The sequence below is a fragment of the Gadus morhua genome, chromosome 23 (assembly GCF_902167405.1).
Source record: "Gadus morhua chromosome 23, gadMor3.0, whole genome shotgun sequence".
Lineage (NCBI taxonomy): Eukaryota > Metazoa > Chordata > Actinopteri > Gadiformes > Gadidae > Gadus > Gadus morhua.
The window spans coordinates 13,213,122-13,238,066 of record NC_044070.1 but is presented as its reverse complement, the minus strand read 5'-3'; the positions used below and the strand labels follow the sequence as shown (position 1 = coordinate 13,238,066).

The 24,945-nt window shown below is 50.7% G+C and overlaps 1 protein-coding gene across 2 annotated transcripts in view; it reads right to left on the bottom strand.

The window, feature by feature from the left end:
• mpp7a (MAGUK p55 scaffold protein 7a) overlaps nt 1-24,945 on the bottom strand; it is a 119,782-nt gene that overhangs the window by 32,944 nt on the left and 61,893 nt on the right. For both annotated transcript variants that reach the window (XM_030349710.1, XM_030349711.1), the window contains 6 exons: nt 21,730-21,861; nt 8,265-8,346; nt 7,838-7,923; nt 6,796-6,870; nt 5,386-5,582; nt 4,084-4,148 (listed from right to left, as the gene is read on the bottom strand). In XM_030349710.1, coding sequence (XP_030205570.1) covers nt 4,084-4,148; nt 5,386-5,582; nt 6,796-6,870; nt 7,838-7,923; nt 8,265-8,346; nt 21,730-21,861 — 637 coding nt within the window. The remainder of the gene's footprint in view (nt 1-4,083; nt 4,149-5,385; nt 5,583-6,795; nt 6,871-7,837; nt 7,924-8,264; nt 8,347-21,729; nt 21,862-24,945) is intronic.

The following is a 24,945-nucleotide window of genomic DNA, read 5'->3' as shown; positions in this document are numbered from 1 at the left end:
ACCGGAGACACTGCGGGCCGCGGCGCCTGCAGTTCTCCAAGCCTTAGGGTGTGAAGCGTACACCTCATCTGTTTTCCTTAATGGCAGGGGGAACGAACCCAGCCGTCCACCTCCCAGTCAACACCCTGTGAACGAGTCGATGGATCACGGGGCTGACGTCAGACCCCCGCAGCGCGCCAGCACACAAACACTCTCCTTACGAGAAGCGCTTTGCACCCCATCTGTACTGCTTCATTTCAAAGGGGAATTAGATCCTTCTATATACATCCTGGGGACTTCAATGGGGACGCTCGTTAGGGCCCCCGTCTAGACAAAGGGATAATGGATGACCAGCAGGGCTCCCCATTAGAATCCCCGCCCCTGTTTAAAACAGGACTTCATATTGTAAAGTTTGTACACCGAAATGAAAACGCGGTGTATTAATATGTTTATCTGTCCCCGAGGTGCCATCTGGGGCCTTGCTTCCCCGAGACTCCAGTGTAATGTTTCCCTCCGAACACGGCTGCCCTCCTAAATCAGCTCATTCCGTGTCTGCGAGCGTTTAACTCTGAGAAATGAAATGGACAGAAGGATTGAGCACGGGGGCCCGAGTTCAGGGCCACTTAAGACCAATCAGAGGGTGCCGCCTGGAAGACGTTCAGCTCTCCGCCAGAGAAGGACAGCGGGACAGGGAGAAGGGAAAGAGAAGCGGAAAGAGAAAGAAACCTTGCGGAGGGAGAGAGAGAGAAGGTAGAGAGAAGGTAGGGAGAAGGTCACCCTATGGAGAGGGGAGAGAGACATCAGGAGATGTGTAGACAGACAGAGCTAAATGTGAGCTGGGGAAATGAGAGGGAATATTTTGAAGAAGAGTCCGTCAGTCTGTCACACCGAGACGCTGTGCTAGACGGCCCAGGGAGACGGGTGGGATGTTCATGTAAACAAGGCGTGGGGGGGGGGGAGCTGGAAGACCACACTTGATTGGAGGAGGTTGATTGGAGGAGGCCAGCAGGCAGAAAGGCTTGTTTCATAGGTTGATAAAGAGGGGGGAAAAAAAGTCCAGCGCGAGACGATTGTCAAAATGATAGGATGTGTGACTGATGCTGCTCCTAGTATTTTGTTAAGCGTGGATCCATCGAGGATTTAATCGAGGGAGTGAGAGAGAGAGGGGGAGAGGGAAGGAAACTGATTATTTATGTCTCGATAAAGGTTAGGAATAAGCAGACGCAGTGAGGCAGACCCTCTCCGGGGTCGACCTCGTTCCAGTGAACAGTGCTCCAAGCGGGGGAGACGGAGAGAGGGGACCCCACAACTCACAATTAGGTCATGCTTTATGACCTCTGGGCCCGGAGCACGACATGCTGAGTGTGGCTGATCCTGGTCTCCATCTCTCTCTCTTTGTCTCCCTCTCACTTTCGCTCACTCTGTGTCCCTCTCTCTGTCTCCCTGTCTCTCTCTCCGTCTTTCTATTATTCTCTGTCCATCTCTGTCTCTCTCTGTCCCCCTCTCACTATCGTTCCCTCTCCCTCTCTCTGTCTCCCTCTCTCTCCCTCTCTCCGTCCCCCCCCTTCCTGGCCCTGCCACCAGCGCGCAGCGGGGTTGCATTTGCTACTGAATGTGAGCCTTCCAATGTTTCTACCTCCATCTCCACTTACCTCTCTCCCTCCTTTTTCCTCCCTCCCTCCCTCCCTCCCTGCCTCTCTCCCCTGGCTAGTCCTTCAAACAGGCCTGCTGCTCTCCACTGTTCTCGTTGTAAACCGCCTCTCCTCTCCATCACTTCTATTCCCCGCGCTCATCGCTTATAACCAACATCGGTCCAACTTTTCCTCCTTTTTTGCAAGTTGTTCTCCTCTACACTGGGAATATCAGGTAAATGTGTGTGTGTGTGTGTGTGTGTGTGTGTGTGTGTGTGTGTGTGTGTGTGTGTGTGCAGCTTGGCTTGAACCAAAAAAATGGACTGTTATCATTTGACCAGTAAGTCATTCATTCCCGCTCTCTGGGGATCGGTGTCAGGGGAGTTCCTGCATCCCAGCGCCACACACACACACACACACACACACACACACACACACACACACACACACACACACACACACACACACACACACACACACACACACACACACACACACACACACACACACACGTGTTCACGCAGGCCCATATTTACGGCGCGCGGCGTGACATCAGCGCGGCACCGGGCGGAGCGGCGTCCCCCGCTACATCTTACACCTGCCCTCGGTGCGGCGGCGGGGCCCCTGCAGGGCCCATAACTCACCAGAGGAACTGGGCCATTAGAGGAGAGGCAGGGAAGGAAACAGTGAGGCACTGTCTACCCCCACAACATTTGAGCTTTTTGGTGCCGCAGAGGGCTATTTCTGGCCCGTCCTTTCCCATGCATGCCACTATGCGGTCGAACACAACTAGGAAATGACAGTATCCATTATTTCCTCCAGGGCTGGAGGAGTCTGGGGCAGCAGCAGTAGTTTCATGGTGGGGTCAGTTGAGCCGAGTTGTGCGTGTGAGTGTGTGTGTATTTGTGAAAGAGGGAAAGAAAGAGAGAGAGGGAGAGAGAATTTAAATGAAGGCTCTGATGCCGTGCTGAAGGAGAATGAAAGCAAAACTTTTCTTTGCTCAAATTGTTTAAACTTGTTAAACTCAACTTAAAGTAGGCCGAACGGAGTCTTTTCGCTGAAAATGAATTCACCGGGGTATAGAGATTCAATGGGCTGGACCAGAGCAGGTCTTCGCCAAACACACATTCACACGTGTTCAGGGTCCATCGTAGGAATCTAGAACAAAAGCTGTCACATCTGCTCCAGTCGGGCCTGAAAGAGATCTATAAAGTCTTTGAGGCCCACCGCTGTCTTTGAGGCGCAACAGTTCGTGTGCCAGCCGGTGTGATTGACAGGGAGAGTAAAGCGAGAGTGGGTTCACATAGCAGGGGGTAGCATGATATCTCGCAAAGAGTCAATGAAAGGGCAGAGGGGGAAACCTTCGCTGTTGGGAAGAGTGTAGAAGTGTGTGTGAAAGTGTGTGTAAAAGTGTGTGTGTGTGTTTGGGGCTGGGGGTGTTGTGTTGACAGGGGCTGTAAAGGAGTACAGGATTAAGTATCACTCCCTGATACGTTCTTGACGTCTGAGATGTTCAATGTGTTTCTCTACTAAAAACTCAAGACGAGGATGTTACGATGATAGGACGATGATCCTTTGTCTGTGACACAGGAGAGGTTGTAAACGGATGCTACTAATCTACACCGGCTTGTGTGGACCAGCCTAACAAAGTGAATTAGAACAATTGACTTTGAACGACCTCGATTAAAAATGTGAATGCAAGAAAACGAAATAAAAGTATTCCAAAAAGTGTATTCGGCGTCTCCGTCCTAACACTCCGTGAGGTCAGCTCGGGAACTGTGCTCCTGTGCTGAAACGCAACATATGTGTTTTCCCAGCACAGCCCACGCTGGCCCCATGGGGGGCTACGTGACCTCCTTGTGTTCACACACAATAAAACATATTAATGTAGCCCACAGGAGCGCGACGCGGCCAGAGTGTGTGTGTTTGTGAGAGTGTGTGTAGGCTAGGAGGAGTAGAGAGAGAGAGAGAGAGAGAGAGAGAGAGAGGTGTCAGATGGTCATTAATCCGTTGATAGCAGGACCACCTCATTGTGCTCCCTCTCTCTCCCTTTATCTCTCCATCACTCCCTCGCTCTCCCCCCCTCAAACACACGTGACCTTAGGGGAGGATAGAAGGGTGACAAATACACAGACAGAAGAAAACAATTACAAACTGGTGAGAAAAGTTCTCCAAGTTGAAATGATTGTACCAGCCTACTGTAAAGGAAAACAAACACTTGCTTTGGACAGCCGACTTCTCAATCCTCCCCGAATCTCCCACCTAGATACAAATTTTTCCACAATTCTACCTTTATATCAATGTATTAAAAATGATTTATTGCACTCAAAGTGTTCTGTGTATATTTCCCTCAGTCTCCTTCCCCGCACTCTCGTGCACACCATTCACATTTACGGTATAATGGTATGCGTACAAACACACATACAGGTAAATGCACGCACAAAAACACACACACACACACACATATGCTTACACATTCGTCGAGTTGGGGTCTTTTGCGGCGGCACTGGTGTGGCTGGCCGTTGCAATGCAAATCTCCTGGAAACGGAGAGAGAGAGAGAGAGAAGAGAGAAGAGGGAGAGAGAGAGAGAGAGAGAGAGAGAGAGAGAGAGAGAGAGAGAGAGAGAGAGAGAGAGAGAGAGAGAGAGAGAGAGAGAGAGAGAGAGAGAGAGAGAGAGAGAAGGGTGGTGAGTGGTGAGCGACATTAAAGCCATCAGCTTTCACGACCGCAGAGGGAATAATAAACACTTTGGGCTGCGATGGGGGGCGAAATACGTTCTTCAACGTCGTACACTATTTGCAGTCTCCCTTGCTTGAAGAGAGAAAGAAGAAAAAAAAAAAAGACATGACAAATACGCGCATATTACGGATGACGGCAGTGTGTGAGGAAAGGCGAAGGGGAGGGAAAGGAGAACCAGACGGAGAGATGGAGAGACGAGCACATTGCTCTCCTTAGATGGATTGTGCCTGGATGGCGTGCCCTTGCCCCCCCACACAATCTCCCCCAGTGCTGAGTCACACATCAATAAACGCGGGCCCTCCGTCTTGGCACATCACCACTGTGCGATTTTTCCGTGCGCTCTCCCCCCTTGTCCAGCCTGGAGCGGTACCAGAGCCACCAGGGTCGGGCATGACTCACACCTGGGCCAGACAAGCCCGGGAACCCTGGGTACTTTGGCGGGTGCGATGCATATATTTGGAGTGTTAAAAAGGGGGTAGAGAGAGTGAGAGAGAGAGTGAATTAGGGACATTCACATCGTTCTTAACACATGTATGTGGACACATTCAGGTCTTTTCCAGCATTCTGATGATGTGGAAATCAAGAAAGAAGGAGGAAAGACGTGAAGAAATAAGATAATTTGAAAATCAATACATTCATAATGATGGTTAATGGCTGCAGTAATGGAAAAGGGGCTAGTGAGTTGAGAGTGTGGGCTACAGGGCTTGTACATCAGAATGCATCATTGTATTTCTTTATGGCCATCTTGTGATGACCAGAGAGAGTTGTAGTAGTGCAAAATCCTGAATTAACGTAAATATATCGTAACCTAGGCTCAACAAAATGATGTTTTGCCATATGTCGCATGAGGAACGCTGAGAGCAGTTTCGAACACAATAAATAAGATAATGTTTTGATCAACGTCTCCCCGTCATGATCAAAACATCTTTATTACCATTAACCTTCCTTAAGTCCATTGATGTAGGTATGTGATGTAGGTATGTACAAGCCCTAACAGGTGTATGACTGCAGAGTGACTGTGTGCTGGTGGGTCACCTCTCCTGGAACTGCTTGGAGGGCACCAGGCCGGCCCGGGGGTTGGTGTCCCCCTCGTAGCGGGCCTGCCACCAGGTGGCGTCGTCCTGGCTCATGATCTGCAGGATGCAGCCCTTCTTGAAGGCCAGCCCCGCCTCCTTACAAGGGATGGCCTTGTCCTCCCGGGGGTCGTAGTCAAACAGGGCCCTCACGAACATCTGGACGCAGAGAAGGTGGAGGGAAGAGAGAGAGAGAGAGAGAGAGAGAGAGAGAGAGAGAGAGAGAGAGAGAGAGAGAGAGAGAGAGAAAGAGAGAAAGAGAGAAAGAGAGAAAGAGAGAGAGAGAGAGAGAGAGAGAGAGAGAGAAACACAGACACAGAGATAGAAAGAAACATACAGAGAGCGTGAAAGAAAGGGACAAGAGACAGAGTTACAGCAAGAGCGTGTGAGAGAAAAAAAAATGGACACGAGACCGAAAAATAAATTAACAGAGAGAGAGAGAAAGACGGCGAGAGACAGAGAGAAGGGAGAGATGGGGGTAAGGTCTTTCGAGCAGAGAGGAAAATGCAACGCTTGGGTGATGATTACGTAACTCTTCCCGTGTGTGTGTGTGTGTGCTTATGCGTGTGTCTACATCGAGGTGAAGTGTCAGTGCACGTCACCGTCGGGCCGGAGAACAACAACGAGAACACAGTCTGCGCTGCGCCGTCGCCTAATGCGATTAGCGGAGGGAAAGGTCACCGCAATCAGCAGCTAACGACCTGCTGACACTCTCCAGCCAGTGTAGTCTCTCTCTCTCTCTCTCTCTCTCTCTCTCTCTCTCTCTCTCTCTCTCTCTCTCTCTCTCTCTCTCTCTCTCTCTCTCTCTCTCTCTCTCTCTCTCTCTCTCTCTCTCTCTCTCTCTCTCTCTCTCTCTCTCTCTCTCTCTCTCTCTCGGAATGAGGGTGTGTCTTGTATCGTCCTGGAACGAGGCGATGTAACAGCCAGCTACAAGTGAGTCAGAGGACTCTTCGTTGGAAAGGCTTTCACTGAAGTCATTCACTGATCTAATTTCACATCAGGATGTGTCTCTCACTGGCGGGGGGATGGGGGGGGGGGGGGACACGAGATCATTATGTTGTAATGGATTTTGTGTACGGAGGGATGCTGTTGAGGTGTGTAAGGAACAGACTGATTACTGGGGCCGAACCCCCCCCTGTCAGCAGTATACTCGACGCTGTAAATGACACATAGAAAACACGCGACTTCAATGAACCTGAAGCAAGATGTGTAGATGCACACCCATAGGCATCTGGCCTCAAAAAGTAGTCCCAAAAGGTTGAACACAATTGCAGGTGACAACCATTATTTCCACACAAACCCGTGAGTGGAGTGAAGGGTAGAGAGCATGGGTAGTCCCATTAGAGGGAGCTGTTAGTGTGTCTGGCCTCACCTTGGGCTCCCTGCTGGGCACGTCCTCCTTGGCGGCAGGAATGACCTTGAAGGTGATGGCCCCCTGGGACTGAGCCTGAGTCGATGGAGACACACACACCCACACACAAACATAGACACACACGTGCACACAGTCACACACACCCACACACAAATGCACAAACATAGACACACCCACAAACAGACACACACACACACAAACATAGACACACACACACACAAACATAGACACACACACACGCAAACAAACACACACACACACACACCCAGAAACATAGACACACACGTGCACACACACAAACCAGACACTCACAAACACACGTGCACACACACACACACACGACACATGCACAAACATAGACACACACACATACACACACACACACACACAGCTTTGTTTAATTTTTCAACATTGCACGTTGGATAAAACAACTTGGCCCAGCAGTTTTCAAAATGTGTGTGTGTGTGCGTGTCTGTGTGTGGTGGCGAACACAAGTACTTTTGTGTTCCTAAGACCACTGTTCCTAAGCCCCCAGACCCCCCCTGCTCCCACTAGCGTCTTCCCCTCTGCTAAGCCCACCCGGGGGTAGGGTTGCACAGCCCCGTGCTGGAGCCCATTTGAGGCCTTGTGGCGGAGCCCGCTTGGAGCGAGTACACAGCGGCGGGCCCCCCCAGAGGGGCCGCGCGGCCTGACGCGTGTGGTTGAGAGGGGGCCCGGGGAGCTTTACAGAGAGGGGCCCCGGTGTGTTTGGCTCTCGGAGTGGAGGCGCAGCAGGAGGGACAGGGGGAGGGGGGCTTTGGATAAGTCAGCGCCGGGCCCTGCCATCACAAACACTAGGTCCCGTCTCCCTCACGTGGCGGGGCCCCGGGAACGGGACGTTTACGTATGAAATAGAAGTACTCTGGGTGTGCGCACAGCACAGAAAAGTGCACACAGAGTTCTAAAATCAACAGCACATAAAATGGAATAACACTGATTTACCCAGCGAGCGTTGAGACACTCACAGGGGGAAAGGCAGGGACGGAGAGTGGATGGGACGTACCAGAATACGGATGATTTCCTCTGGCTTCTTGTCGTCCACAGGGATCCCGTTCACTTCTTTCAGCTCATCGCCCACGTGAATCAGCCCTGGTCAGGTAACGCGCGCACACACACACACACACACAGACACACACACACAGATACAGACAAACACACACACACACACACACACACACACACACACACAGATACACAGACACACACACACACACACACACACACACAGACGGACACAGAAACACACACACACACACACACCCACAAACAAACAGACACACACACACACACGGATAGAGACACAGAAACACACCAACAGACAAAGACACAGACACACACAACAATATTTACTTGGAGAGTATAAACTTGGGAATAAAGCCGGTGAAAAACAGGAACAGCGGAATAACGAATGAATAGAAATCCAGTCCGACCGCTGCGGTCCGCTGCCCCGCCCCTCATGATCCTCGCCACCAGGATGGCCCCCGTCTCGTCGTCCCGCTTGATGGTCGCTCCCTGCCGGACGACAGAAACAAAACAGGAGGGATAAATATTCAGCCCTGCAGTATGTGCTTTACGGTGCGGGAGACACACGAGTGAAATGAAAACACCACAGGGTCGTATTTAGCCGCCGAAGGCCAAGGCGCGCCTTAAGAACCTAGAGAGTGATCCGGCGTCGGAGGGAGATATATTGAGGCGCAATGGGTACGTAAACCATCGCAGCCGGCCTTGGCGGGGGAAGTGTAGAGTCTGGTCTCAGGCTGCGGAGGCAGGAGACTAGACACACAAATACACGCAACAACAAACAGACACTGTACACTACAGACATAAATATAGACCCGCAATTCCCTTTGAGTTTTCCATATTCTTCTTTATGGAGCCTGGGCCTCGGCCAAAATGGACACACGGGGAAAGGGATAGTGTTTCCTCTTCCCCATTTCAAATGACAGTGTTGAACACTGATGACTTTACCAGTGGGAACCGCGGCGGGATCGGTACTGTTATTTTATCATCACCCCCTCCTCCTCGTCCTCCTCTACATCAAAAGAATGAAACCTAGCCAGCGCCAACCTGTCACAACACCTTTGGATTCAGCGCGCGCACGTGCGCGTGCGCGTGCGTGTGCGTGTGTGTGTGACAGTATATCAATTGGCAGAGGTTGGCAGAACGTACATCCAAGATGCCCAATTGCAACCTTCTCTCTCTCCCCGAGCGAGAAGACAGAGAACGAGGCCGAGACAGAGACACAGACAGACCGGCCGTGGCGCAGACTCCTCCGACAGACACCCCGTTTGTCTTCCTCAAGGAGTACTCATCTCCCCATTTCCTCACCTCCCTACCTGTGTTTCACATCATCCCACCAGAGACTGTTATTGTTTCAGGATTCCTCAAAAAAGAGGGATGGCCTTTAATAGGAGAAGAATGAAAAGAAAACATAGGAAAGGCGCCGGCGTGGCTTCTCGCGGCGCGACGCTCGGTAGCAGTGTTTCATTCCGACCGGCCCCCCGACACGATGACGGGATCATGAGGGATCACAGGCTGTCCGACGGCACTCGCGCCCTCATGTTTGCTTTAGCATCATAACCGTTCCCTTCTGTATGTTTTGGCTATCTTCCTCAGGGAGCTCTTCTTGCTCAGGGAGTCTGAAAGCATCGCCACACCCAAGCCCCTCCGTTCTCCATTGCCACCGATAACGTCTCCCCCCCCCCCCTCCCTGCTTTCTACCATTCCACCGCTACCATTAGAGTGTCACCAGTGCTGTTTTTGTCGACCTGGTCGCTCTGTAATGGTTTTCCTACGAAGTAATGGCTTCCTCAAGGTCTGAATGACAGGGGGGAAGGGGGGGGATGGGGGGGGGGGCATGTTGAAAGAAGGAAATCGGCAAGAGACACCAAGGGTAAGATAAGTCTTAATGGATGGGTTGGGAGAGGGGGGGGGTCTTAATGGAATAATTGGAGCAATTAGAGGTTGCATCGGGGAGTAAATCGGAGGAGGGGGTCACCGAGAGGGTAGGCCGCTGACGGACCCCCGGTGTCAGGGTCATGTGGCCCCCCTGGCTGGGATTTTAACCAGCACCCCATGTCACTGATGCAGTAGGTCCCAGAACGTGTGTGTGTGTGTGTGTGTGTGTGTGTGTGTGTGTGTGTGTGTGTGTGTGTGTGTGTGTGTGTGTGTGTGTGTGTGTGTGTGTGTGTGTGTGTGTGTGTGTGTGATCAAGAGTTAGGGTTAGGGTCAGTGTGCGAGTGTGCGTCAGAGAGTGAGATATTCAGAGAAAGAGAATGGGAGAGAACGAAGGAGAAAGCCACAGGGGAAAGAGACATACTGGGAAAGACAACAAATTAAGCCGTTTTCATCGTTCCTCTCCCTCCAGCTGGTATGATGAATGTCTTAATGCCCCCCCCCCCCCCGCCCCCGCGCTGGCAGCAGAGGACGGCTTACACTGAACAGCAGAGAGCCAGCCTTGCCCCCCCTTGCTCTGGCTCATTACTGTGACAACAGAGAGCTGTCTGCATGCAAACACCACTGGCACCCTCTGCTCCAAGTCTGGGGCCATCAATGGCATCTGCCTAGTGTCTTAGGGCACTACACAAAGCCCACTGTCATGACGCGTAGGGCTCGCTTCTGACTGTTGGCAATTTGAAAGATAAATAAAAGGTTTTGCAATGGGAGACTCTGGGGCTAAAAACTAAACAACTATAAATGAATGAAAATGTGTTTTAGGAAATGTTTCTTTTTTTAAGAGAAGACATGTGCTCTTGAAGGATAGTAATTCTGACAACATTTATAACACATTTTCTGTGTTAAAATAACAAAAAAATGTTTAATGTCTAAGTCGAAAGGCGCCTCCAAAAGCAGCAGTGCTAAAAACAATGGCTGAATAGGATGAATATTAAAAAGGTGTTTTTCCGATTGATGTGGATTTAAAGAACACTAAGTACCAAAGGAGTTTAAGGTTACTAGGATACCAGCTAAACGATGGCCGATTACACTACAAAAAAAGTTTTTGAAAGTTGTTGGACAATTTTATTTATGTGCTAACTTCTGATTTGATGGATTTTTTTCTGCTGGCCTGCCAAGCAAGCCAGCCAGTACAGCCAAGGCAACCAACCTCAAGGGTCTAGCAACAGAGAAATATTGAAGGGAGAGAGAGAGAGAGAGCACATGCTGATGTTGGAACAGTCTGAACTTCGCAGACGACACAGTAGCCAAATGAGGTCTTTCCTGATAAGAGTGCAGAGCGAGAGATCGGCCAAAAAGCCAACACACAAACACATGCTTTCCGGACGGAGGGTGTGTGGAGACAAAAATGAAATGTTAACGGGGCAAGGGCTGCAGAGGAAATAAGTCAGACTGAGAGAGCGAGAAAGAGCGCTTGAGGGAAGGGAAAATAAAAAAAGTGAGAGAGAACAAGAAGGAAAAACAAGGCGGTACTTTTGTACTGTTGTACGCCAACAAGCTGAGAAAAGGCAGAGGGCTCGTTAAGACCCTTATTTTCTGCAGGTGTCGAATATTAGGCGATGACAAGCCCGGATCAGAAAAGCTGTTCAGATCAACAACACATGGTCGGACAAATATAACGCAACGACTCATAAAACATCATGTCCTTCTCTCCCTGTGCCCGGTCCGGGGACAGTAGTTTATTGGACATTTAATAGCTCAAAAACTGTTTTGTGTGTGTGTGTGTGTGTGTGTGTGTGTGTGTGTGTGTGTGTGTGTGTGTGTGTGTGTGTGTGTGTGTGTGTGTGTGTGTGTGTGTGTGTGTGTGTGTGTGTGTGTGTGCGCTACGTAAACTGCAAGGTTGTATACAGGGAGAGGTCATGAGTGTGAGAGGAAACATTGACAAGGATCAGCAGACTTGGGCGAAAGCCTTAGCTTGTGCCCTAAATCTCCATTTTGTTGTGCGTCTTGTGTTGTATGTCTTTCACCGAGACATGGGGCTGAGGGCACCAGCTGAAGAGAGGCCAGACGCTGCCAGACAGCCCTAGAGAAAGTGCTCAAGAGGCTGGATGATTGATGCTGGACAATCACTAAGCCTGATGCATGCGCTACGCTACGTTAGTAATTAGAGACCGGGCGCCACTTAACCATCAAGTGGCTAAAGGGGCTGCTCTCGTGGGATAAGGGAGCCCACTACAAACCCTCGGTGGAGGGGGAAAAAAGAAAACACCATTTAGAGGGGCTTGTTATTTGGGATGCCTTCAGGCTATTCTCAGATCTGGACGGAAACTGACATTACTCAAAAGACCACCACATACAAAACAGACAGACTAAACTATCTGCCCATGTTGTGCAGTGCAGAACAGAGCAGCGAAGGAAAAGAGTGCACAGGAGTGCACAGGAGCGCCTGGACCAAGTGACGTGGACGGTACGGGGGTCATCTCGGTGGAGCAGGGCGGGCGGTTGAGGCCGTGGTCGATTACTCATCCGTAAGGCGAGCCGCGCTCGTCCTCCCTGGCGTGATTAGCTCCACATGGGCCGCTCCGGTCCTGAGGTATAAATACCCCTGGTTGTTATTGTTGGGCTCGGGTCCCGAACGCAACCGGCCCTCCATCTCTCCGCCGTGTGCGATGAGAGGAACCGGGGGGGTCAGACTCAGCACACGTGCGGGACCTGGCGGCCGAGTGGTGCGTGATGACCAAACGGCTCGCACTTTGTGCGGTGGCAGTGCGCGACAGAGACAGAGATTGTGCGTTGAGGGGTGTGCGTTCAGGAGCAGCCGAGCGGAGCGGCAGCCAAGCCTTCCAGAGAGCCGTCAGTGTGAAGCGTGCACCGTGAAACTCCAGTAGATAACTGCAAGTCAGACAGATGGAATTCTGGGAAAGGTCCCGTGGCGACTGGAGCCTACCGTGCGCCTGACAGGCTAATCTCCTATGAGGCAATTGACAGCGCCTATTGGCCGATGGGACGGATAGACGAATGGATGATTAGACATCTTGCTGCAAGCTGGCTGGGGGACACCGTGGATGGATGACTGCCTGGACTGGCTGGCTGTCTGACTGCCTTAGCGGATGGTTGGCTGTCCTTTGGCCTTCCTCGTTAGTCGTCTAGGAGTGGGTGGTTAAGGTTGGATTGCGATTGTGTTTGTGTATTTGTGGGTTTGCGTGTGTGTATGTGTGTGTCATGTGTATAAGTGTGTTTGCGTGTGTGTGTATGTGTGTGTATGCGTGCGTGCGTGTGTTGGGGGATGGCGGTGAGTGGGGATTTCTGGGTGTGCCTAACGCCACTTTGGAGACCGTAGGAAAACGAACCGTCCAGATGCAGTTACAGCAAAAGCATAAAGGCCCAGGCGCCCGGAAAAGTTCGGCAGCAAAAACAAGTGCTGAGGTTAATTTAATAAAAACACACAGACACACACACACACACGGAACCACTCCTTCAAAACACCCTACCGTGGACCGAGGCCCGAACGCTGTGGCATTCAACAAACATTTCTCCCTCACGGCTCGAATTAAGTGCGACAGGGGCCATGCCGTCGACGTGTTTTGACATGATGTCACTTAGCGGCATGAGCACAACAGCGGCCCTCAACCCCCGTTGACCACCGCGCTGACTGCGGTGTCATACGCGGTGTAAATACCGCTGTAGTGGAAACACATGGACGCCGTTCCCCCACCAGATGTGGTGCATGGGAGCGATACAAGTGTGACTTGGAACAGGCCTCAGTGGGGCATTAAAATACAATTATCCCCACAATCATATCTGGCGTGTGGCAGCGTGTCACTGCGTCTTACCTCACTCGGATGGCAGGGAGCCGCCGTAAACACCTACGATTGTTACCGAAATAAAGCAGACTACGTTAATGAGCGATCGGCGAAGACTCCGCCAAACGGCAACGTTTTCAAAGCATCAAAGGGGGAGGACCGAAAAAATATACAATAGTCTGAAAACGGTTCGGTCATGATCGGAAAATCCACTTAGTGTTACAGTCACCTGTATAAAAGTTTAAGGCGGTGCCGTCTGGAATAAGAAGGAACTTGGGATTCCCGTCCAACCAGGAGGTGCAGAGAGAGAAAAAACAGAGGTACGGGTAAAAATGTAATATATATATATGTATATATAGTCTTTTAAACGGGTTGTACAGTACTCGGGGCCGTTGCTTTCGTCCCCTCTGTGTGACCTGACGTTCCCGCCACCTGTTTTCATTGAATCACCTGCGTTTGCTAACTCATTAGAAAAACAAGCCAGCAGTATTCCCCTGTTTCGCAGCCCAGCCTTCCTCCTGCCCCCAAGAAACCAGTCTTGGGTTTCCCCTTCTATTACCTTAACCCCGGCGTTGACCCCCTACTCTCCAACCAACCCCCCCTCACCTTAATTAACAAGTACACTGAGGAAAAGGAAAATTGCAGGTCATTATCATGATAATTACGCTGCAGAAAGGGAAAGTCCTGGGAGGAAACGGCCAGATATGCACCCCTAACCCATCCAATTCCAACCCCAAAATACTATGAATCACAACGCTAGCACTGGTCATTACGCACTCACACACTCGCTATGAAAACACACTCCGGCCCACAGCCCAGCTCAAACACTGCTGTCTTCAGGTTCTCATGTACATGGTGTGTGTGTGTGTGTGTGTGTGTGTGTGTGTGTGTGTGTGTGTGTGTGTGTGTGTGTGTGTGTGTGTGTGTGTGTGTGTGTGTGTGTGTGTTTTGAGAGTGCCTGTGCACTGGCGTGCACGTGTGTGTGTCTCTCTCCCACAACCACACGTCTGGTTGCGTCTGCATCCCCCCGGGGGTGAGTACACAAGAGGTGGATCGCCCACCCTCACTGCAGGGTGTCAGGACGACGCCAAGCAGGGGTTAGTCATCACCGCATCACACACGTACACGGGGCCTCTACATGGGTCCGTGCGCGTGAGCCCGGCAGAGTGCGAAACAAAAACAAAGAGACAGTTGTGTCATATGAAAGAGCCACGAGGCTCCAGTGTTGGCCCTGGGATTGTTTAGTGCTTTCCCTGGTCCTCGTCCTGGCTATGAAAACAGCACTTTCACATGTCACTTCTCATTTCCACCGGAGTCCGTGGAGACGCCGTGGCAGCGCTGGGCTCGTCGGGGAGAGCCCTGCGAGCAGGCGGGAAAACAATGGCCGCATTCAGCTCCCACCCGCCCCTTCTCATTCCCCCCCCTACCCCGCCAAACAACCCCTGGGAACGCCGAGCCGAGAGTATAGGTGGCGGGGACGGAGGCTCCGGGCGGAGAAGTGGGATTCTCGGAAGGGGGCAGTGGAGTGAAGTGTTAAGGTGTGTTTAATGTCTGTGATTACACATGATGAGAGGAAGTGTTTATGTCATCCACAGGGCCTTGATGTATATCAGATTAGATGCGGCGAAGCCCAATGAGGTTAGGCTTTGAGGTTTTTACACCACACATGTTCACGCTCCAGCAGGCCCGGGATGTGTGTGTGTCTGTCTGTCTGTCTCTGTGTGTGTGTGCCCTTCGTAATGCAGCACTTATTCACACATCGTAGAGACACTCCGCGGAGGACTTGTGTACACATTCATAAACTATGTACACACGCGTCTTAAAAACATGCTTTCACAAACACACACAGAGCCACGCACAGCGGTGAGGCAGTGGAACACTACCAGCACTCACAGCTTTAATCCTTGTATTTGAACGCGGTGCTCAATCTTTCTGTGCCGGTGCTTCCAATGAAACCCAGACCTAATCCATCAAACGAAAGATGTATTGCTTTTAAAGTACATGACTCCGTCTGCAAAACACTAACATGTGTGGTGTCTCGCGTAATCTCATTAGTGCGTCCATTAATCCCCTGCCAGTGTCGTTACTTTCTCCTCGCGTTTGTCGCGGCACACTATAAACAGAAGATAGCGAACTGTCGTTTTCGATCCCTCCCAAGTCCACCGAGGCTAAACCTTTCCTTTATTTCTCCGTCGAGATCAAGAGATCCCCGCATTGTTCCCGGGCACATCACAAACACGCTCATTGTGAGCCGCCACATGTGTTAACGTGTATACCCGCTCGATGTCGGCTCCGGAACGAGGACTGCGTTTAAATTACGGCGCGAGGCAAAGTGATTGTGACGTGCGCTATCTGCGGCGGGCGAAGTCGAGCCCTTCCAGACAAATGAGATCAGAGCAGCTGCTTTTGTGCACTTCTCCGTGCATCCCGTGGTGCGTGTGGCCCGCCCTGTGAGCACACCGCCCTGCCAGCCGCCCCCGCTGGAGGGACGGCCCTTTCTTCTGACCCGACCCACCAGATAAACACACACACATTAAAATATTACCATTGACTCGAGACGCGTTTGCGGTGCGTTTGATGTCCCTGTCAATAATAACCTGCACACACACACACACACAGCTGAATTGCATTAAACAGAAGAGAGGAGGGCAAAAAAAAAACTTCTTGGCAACTTCAGCAATGAAAATGTTGGACATGTCATATGAATTTTGTACACCGAGCAAGTGCTGTGTTAGAACACTCATGTCCAGCCAGTGCAATTTGCGGTTTCTCCAAATGAGAAGCCCAGCTGATTCGCTGGCAGCTTGTGGCTGTGGGGAGACGAGGACCTAGGGCCCAGTAGTGGCAGAATGGCATCGCCTGGTCTTGCCAGCGGTGGCAGTAGGAGACGGTGGGCTTGGCAGAGCAGGGTCCGATGGCATGGCCCCCCTGCCCAACCCCCCCCCTTTCATTTTTCCACACACTGGCACTCGATGGCAACCGGTTCTAATGGGAAAACCAATCCTCCCCTCGCGGGCACCCGACCAACTCCGGGATAGTGCAAGGGAGTTAGGGGGATTGACATTGAGCCCGTCGCATTCCTGGCCGGGTCTTTTCATTCTTTTCCCCTGCTACTAACGAAGCCTAACTGCCCAGACAGACGAGACGCAGGGAGGAGACGATATATGGAGTGTCGGGTTCTGAGCTTGGATGGCACTGTAGTAACCGAGCGGGCCTCCGTCCGCGCCAAGGTGCGCAGGTGTCTCTCACACATGAGCCGTGGTGATAGTCTCTCGGCCTTGAGAAGAGCGACAGGAGGGCAAATAAGCGGGAGAGTCCTGCCTGTCGGTCCAGGAAATGTGCGGTTCGTTACACACAGGGAACGGAACGCACCGAGGGGAGATAGACTGGCACGCGAGTTTGAAGCAAAGACTGAGATTTCGAGAAGTGGCGCTGGGGCGGCGTCCCGAACGCGAAGCAGCGCCGACGGGTCGACCTGAACGGGACGACTGTTGAAGCCGGCCCGCTTCCAGCGAGCGGCCCATAAAGAGAACGGCCGAACAGCGGGTGCTTCTGGAGCCAGCATCTCCAGTCTGCTCTTTGCATTTGCGTCATGATTTTTAAGGGAGCATCTAGACGAGGGGAACAGAGTCTGAACACAGTGGGCCTGTCTGCCTCTAATGTTCTCACATCATACCAGTGGTCACTCCCAGCCACTGGAGTGGGTTGGAAATGAGACTTTACAGAGAATTCCAGCGGAGGGGTTTATATATATTTCTGGGATGCACCGAGGATGAGGATTTACGGAGTGTGTCAGTATCTGGGTCCTTTTTCTTTTCTCTCTAGCCATTTCGTCCTTGCAGCTTGTGGCTTAGTTTTTTTAGGGGCTGTGAACGGTGAATTGTGTTACACAATTCGATTCTGGCGTCTTCTGTGCTCTTTGTCTAGAGCCGGCCTATTATTCAGCCTGTACTTCTGACCTTTTATCACCTCAGGCAAAAAGAAATACCCAAAACTATAAAATAAAGAAAAACAAAAAAAATCTCTCCTGATGCAAGTGAACTCCACCCCCCAGCGCATGCACACATGCACAAACATACACCCCGCTTACCTCCATAAACGTTATCCAAACATATTCTTTCAATAAATAAGACACAGCTGAGCCCTTGCTTTTCAAAAATACAGCCACATGTTTATTCCGCTTCCCAAAGAACCCAGTTATTTCATCGTCCCGACGTTTGAACAAATAAATCAGGCCCTTTTGGTTTCTGTGCGGGGGGAACGGGAGCACGAGGAGAAGAAAAAAACACTGCGGTGGAAGAGGGAGGTTGTCCTGGAAGATTGAGTTTTTACGGTGTCCCTAAAGAGCACCGCATGAAGTCACGGTCTGAAAAATGATCGCAATTAATCAGAGCTACCGAATACATCCACTCGACTAATCACAATTTACCTAATGGATGAGTCACCGGGAAAGAAGGTTGTGCGTGCTAACTCCACCACGCTGGAAAACATTTTTGATATCAACAGACAATGACATTCAGATCAACAAAAGAATACTACAGAGGATGAGAGAAGATTTGCCTGTGGAGGAGGGAAATCAAAAGAAGGATATGGAGGGCCGGGACGAGGAAAGAGGCGAGGAAATTTGCCCCGATAGTGAACGGACCTCTTACTATGATGTCAAGTTTGAGGATTGCGGGCTGATTACGTGGAACTGCGAGTTACAGGGCACATCTAAATCTATTCAGAGCAGCGGTGCATGAGGCCTCTACACAATCAAGAGGATTTTTTTTTCTTTTTAATTTCTCGGTTAGCGGGAACGGATGTGACTCAACATCTGACCTCGAGGCGGTGTTCCAAAGTGGAAACAGTCCTGAGTGTTCTTTTAAGGCCACTTTTGCCTGAAGGGTCTCAAAAGTTGACGGCAGGTGCCACGTCCGTAGGCCACAGGTTAAGGCACTAAACGGCAAACTCTCATACTGACTCAAAGGAGATTTGTATGGTTGATAGGGGGGGGGGGTACACTCGCAGTGAAGCATGTTTGACTTTGGGTAACTTTTGACAGCTGAGGTTTCAGCTTTAGTCAATACATTACACATACATCAACCCAAATCAAAACAAGCGTATCCGTATCCATTTCCTCGGTGATAGAGGTTAAATTATCACTTTGATAGCCAGACACATACCAATGATCATTATAGACGGACGCAACATTGCTCCACGGCTTGCGTTCAGCACTATTCACAATGTACTTTGGATCGGCTCTGGAAAATGTCGCGATTCCTATTGCCACAACAGAGTAGACCACTACATGCTTAAAACACAGGAATGCAAATCATCCATTTCCTCTAAACATGCGAGCCCTGGACGAAAAGGCTTCCCCTGGGACAGGAAGTAGGCATGTCCTCCCGCCCCTGGCGGTTTAGCCGAGCTCCATGGCTGACCAGACCACAGGGAGGCCGGACTCGAGGTGCCCCCTATAATCACCTAAGGTGCTTTGGGTGACTCTGTACCCTGTCGACCACAGCACCATTATAGCGAGCCAGCCGATGGCACATTCTTCGGATGGCATGTGGCCATAATGGTCCTTTGGTATTTATTGTTTTGTTTTTGAAAATACACTTAAAAGCACGGTGGAGCCCTGCCGAGGTACCCTACACTTGGCACGCTCTGGGGAATTCAGGCAGTGGTGAGCCAGCCTAATTGACCGACATTCTATTGGTCAAAAAAAGTCAAGCCTCGGCAACGGCCAAGAGATCAGCTTCCCCATTGGCCGACCTGAGTGCTCTATTAAGCATGAATTGGGTACGTTCAATATTGTTTAATTGAGCCAGGGAAATATTGAATGTATTTCTTATTATAAATAATGTGTATTTTGAAACTCTAGCAGCCCATAGCACTGTATAAGTTATTTACCCTTTCAAATTCTTCTTTTTTTCTTTTAGTCTATGCGGTTTTTACGTTTTGTTTGGCAGAATAACTATTTTCATAGGCTTAAACAATTAGTCAATTGTTTTGAGTTAGTTTGAGTCTTACTCGTGTAGGATAATAAATCGAAGCTGACAGCTTTGGGAATACAAAAGAGAGGGCTGTTACGTGATGGTTGTTACCCGCCGAACAGAAATCCGCAGACCAAATATTTGTCACAGCACAACGACAGTACATTTGGCCTGAAAACAAAAAGGTTGCAGCAGAATACACCAAAAAAAAAAAAGCATCTCAGCTGTGTCTACAAATACGAAAAAAAAAAGAATGAGAGAGAGAGAGAGAGAGAGAGAGAGAGAGAGAGAGAGAGAGAGAGAGAGAGAGAGAGAGAATGAAATAGGGCAAATGACCCCATGTTGGCCCCCAGTAAAAGGCCCTGCTTACAGCCACATGACAACCACACCTTCACACTCTTCGACTCAACCAAGCCACTCCAGCACTTCCGAAATAGCCTGCACCTAATCAACACTCCTAAAATCGGCGCGTAAACAAGCTCCCAGAGACCGCTGGACGCCTGGGCCAATCCCGGGAATAACAGGAGACGGACATGGACATGTATTATAGAGGGAGTAACACAAGCACATGATTAGGGTGACCAGCACTGGGTGTAAATCACATCCCGTTTGGAGAGGAGTGGGATCCAACATCAGTATACAGTGTTTATATGTGCCACAATTATTTTATGCCCAAACTCTACTCAAAGTGTAGAGAACAGGAGAGAGAGAGAGAGAGAGCGAGAGAGCGAGAGAGCGAGAGAGCGAGAGCGAGAGAGACCCAAATATGGATGAGGTGTGTTCCTTGTTTGCCCCAGGGTTGTGGTCAGAGGAGTGGAACAAGAGGGTGGTTTAGGACAACCCGAAAAAAATAAAAAAAGGCACAGTCCGAGACATGGTCTGACCAGATCAAAGGAGGGTGGGACCTACTGGCGAAAAAGAAAGAGTACGGTGATGACAGGCAGAGGTCCTCCACAGTCCATCACAGGCGGTGTGTGTGTGTGTGTGTGTGTGTGTGTGTGTGTGTGTGTGTGTGTGTGTGTGTGTGTGTGTGTGTGTGAGAGAATACTTCTGCGTGCAAGTGACCATTTGTGTTACTGGGATTGCGTCATAGTATAGAGGTCAGTCCGGAGAGTGAAAAAAAAAATTATGTGTCTGGGTTCTAAGAATAGAGATGTTATAAAAGAGACATGATAAACCAGAATTATTACATGAAAAAACACACCCTCCTGGGAGACACAATGGCATGTGACGTGATGAAGACCTCAGCAGCACCTCAGCATCATAGAGGTGTGTGTGTGGACACGCTTGTTGGGCGAGTTCACAGTTCACACACACACACACACACACACACACACACACACACACACACACACACACACACACACACACACACACACACACACACACACACACACACACACACACACACACACACAGAGGGCAGCGCTGGGAAAGGACCACAGGACGAAGCCACCAAGTTGTGAAGACGCCGTCCCAATGAAGGACTGCGCTTGAGGTCAGGTCAGACATGCAGGCGGGCGGACAGAAAGACAGACGGACAGACAGGCGTGAGGCAGGCCTGGGGCGGACAGCTGATTGGGTGGGTCGGTCGAAAGACGAAGACGTCGCTTTGAGAACACGATGATGGGAAAACAGCGACGACTGACCCTGGAGCTAGGAAACCATTTTTCACGAGTCTCTGACAAGCTGAAAATACACACGGCTCAATGGTAGGGAAGCTGCGGTCGGCTCTGCTCCCTGCACCGCGTTTACTACTTCAAGGTCGAGGGTTCGATTCCCACAGGCTTTGGAACCGGCTTTGGAAACGCATGTGAAGTGATTGTTTGGAGCTGGGCTTCTCAGCTCGTACACGGACGCTACATGTGAGGTTCACGCCCTTCACGGTACGTACGTGTATGGACTGTGATTAGCCGTTACAAGCCTTTTTTTTATCTGCCTCTTCTGACATCACAAGTGGGCGTGTCCAACTAGATGTATGACGGATAGATGAGCGACGTTTGCTATAGTCCACTTGGTAGGCTGGTAGACTGATCTATCCAGCACACATCTAGGTGGACACACCCACTAGTGATGTCGGAAGAGACAGATTTTGAAAACAGCTTTGTAACGGCTTATCACACCACACCTGGTGGCATGTCATGGGACCTTTAAAACCCACAAAGCACATGACCACAGATGATAGTAGTTAGAGAGAGGAGCCCGGAGAGCGGACTCACCAGCGGCTCCTTGTTCTTCACCAGCCGGATGATCTTCACCGAGTCCTCGTCGTCGTCGATGTCGTCGGGCAGCGGCGGCAGCTCCGGCTCATAGTTCTTCTGTGCCACCATGTCGTGGACCGACAGCAGGCCCTGGGGTGGAGGAAAGAGAGGCGATTAACACGAGCATCGGTCAAACCAAAGCGTTGATTTCCGTGTTACTTAAGCCCTAAGAAGCCCAGGGTTAATGCGACTAGACGGCTGCGGGTTCGATCCGTCATTCTCTCTCTGTGAGCCGGGCGGAGGGAAGGTAGGGCCTGGCACGGAAGAGCGTTATGGATCGGGGTGTCGGCTCCGAGCGGCCCGTGATGGATGCCATCGTGTTTGGGAGGCTGCTCCATGAGCTGCATGTGTTGAGGGTCATTAGGGGCCAATGCTCGGGGGCCCATTCATCTCTCTGATTAAAGACATCAAGCACTTTTCACTCACCATCGCTCACGTGTGTGTGTGTGTGTGTGTGTGTGTGTGTGTGTGTGTGTGTGTGTGTGTGTGTGTGTGTGTGTGTGTGTATGTGTGTGTGTATGTGTGTGTGTGTGTGTGTGTGTGTGTCTGCAGATGTCTAAAGGCCTCCGCTCTCCGGTGATCACAGAACCCTCGGGCTTTCCTTGGAAGCCGTTCTTTTATATTTATTCTTCGAGGCGGCGATGTTCCGCGGTGTTCTGTTAAATCAAAGTCAGAATCAAGTTCTCGGCGGCCTCTGGTATTTCACAGGTTCACGAGCACGCATAAGAGAAAAGCTGGAGAGCGAGACGGAGACAAGAAGGATGCCATTGAGAGTGTTCATCTTTCAAACTATTTAACGACTCCGTGTCCGACACACACAGAGACCCAGCTGGAAGAGCACACGTTTTTCCACCCGTAAGAGGTGTGTGTGTGTGTGTTTGGGGGGGGGGACAACCGAAGAAACTACAACAAATAAATACTAATGGAGAGCGAGAGAGAGACAGACAGACAGGGAGAGGACAAGGATGGAGGTAAGGGGGTGGATGGGTGTGTGTGTGTGGGGGGGGGGTTAGACAAGGAGAGAGGAGGAGAACGATGTGTTTTATGACACAGGAGCACACTTGAAGTACAACGTTCAAGATGTTGCTAACCGGGACCAGAAGGAGGGAGGAGAGGACGAAGAGGAGGAGGATTAGGAGGAGACGCAAGCCACACATTGTGGCTGTCTCCCTTAGGTACTGACACACACACACGCTCACACACACACGCTTTCCTACATTTGAGGACAACCAACCACACAGGCCTGTGTTCGCATTAAGGCTTGCATGGCCATATACATGCAGGGGCAAAGAAAGAGCACATCAACGCACGAGTATGCGCGCGCACACACACACACACACACACACACACACACACACACACACACACACACACACACACACACACACACACACACACACACACACACACACACACACACACACACACACACACTTTCCATTCCTCTCCTCTTTCATCCTGTTAATTACTCCTCTTTTTCTCTTCCCTCCAACTAAAACAATCTTTTTTTTTTTCATAATAATTCAATGTATTCTTTCCCCCCCCCCTCCTCCTGCTCTCCTTTTTATTCTGAGGTCATGCAGCATCAGCCGGTGGTTGGAGTCTGATCAGCCGTCACATTTTGGTGGTTGAGCTCTGCGGTTTCTGTTAAAACAGATGCAAGGTCCCAGTCCCATAAGATCAACATCAATACGTTGGCTGCAAAGAGCCGGGCAGCAGGAACCACTGATCCTAATCGTGGTAGCAGAGGTAAATAACCGTTCTTTAAAGTGTTTGTCAAAGAGGTTGCTTGGTAAAAAATAGGATGCTGAAGCATGGCGGTCATAAAAGTGTGTAAATGCACAAGGTTTATGGGCCTTTGTGCAATAAACCCAGTTTTATTTATTACACGTGGAGTGTTCATGGCTACAAAATACTTATTTCGGTGTGTTTAAAGGCCAGTAATGACACAACCCATGTCTCTCAACACACACACGCGAGCGCACACAGACGAGCGCAAACACTCCCTCACACACATGCCCACATGCACACGCACGCACACACACACGCACACACACTCCTGTCCAAGCACAGAATTCTGGTTCTAGCCACTAAGTGAAAGCAGTGCAGAGTCGGTCTGAGCTCCAGTTCGGATAAAATATTACCGTGCAAATATTAGTACAGGAACAACTGCCGATTGCGCTTCCACCATTTCTCTCTATCTCCGTCTCTGTATGTCTCTCTCTCTCCCTCTCTCTTAGTGTCTGTCTGTCGCCCTCTTCATAGGGAAGCGAAGGAGGGTTGGTGAGAGAGAGAAAAAACCACCATCTATTTCATCTTCCTGTGTGTGGCACAGTATCCAGTGTCGAGCGTTTGATTTCTTTTCCGTTAAGACTCGGTGAGCGGGACCGCCGCGTGCTGCGGTGTCGGGCTCCGGCGAGGAACCGGGCCGCTGGGGGAAGCGTCTCCGTCTGAGGTCGGGGGGGGGGGGGGGGGGGGGGGGGGGGACGTAGCAGCGTGGCAGGCCTCCTGTTGCCGCGGCGCTGTCACTCACGGCACACGATACGGCTGGTGACGAGCACGTGGGCGGTACCGTGTGCCAATCAAACTCACCCCCTTGGAGCGCTTTGGAGCACAGCTTGCACTTCTTTTTTTATTTTTATCATTTTGTTATTTTTTGCATTTTTATGCTTTATTAAAGAGTGAGACAGGTGAGGAATGAGGGAGGTATGGGAGATAGAGCCGAAGACATGCAGCAAAAGATGACCACGGGCAGGACTCAAACCCGGTTCGCTGCATTCAGGGCTGAGCCTATATGGTACGCGCTCTACCCAGTAAGCCACCGGGGCTCCCCAAAATGTGCACGTCTTTTAAATCCTAAGTCGATCCCCCCTGTTTCAGCTCGAAATTCAAAGACTACAAGATAGAAAGTAAAAAGAAAACGCATTGGGGCTGAGGGTGTCCCACCTTCCTGCATACCTCCCTACTACCCTGACCCGTCCTCAGCCTCCAAACACCCTGAGGGGGCCTGTGTAAGAGAGTAGCAATAACAGCCAAGCCCTAATAGGTAGCACATGGCTAGGCAGGGCCCTAGCCGGGGTCTGCTAGGGAAACAGAAACTCAGGCTCAAACCTATTGATCCATGTCGGTATGTACACACACACACACACACACACACAGCGTTGTGCGTGTGGA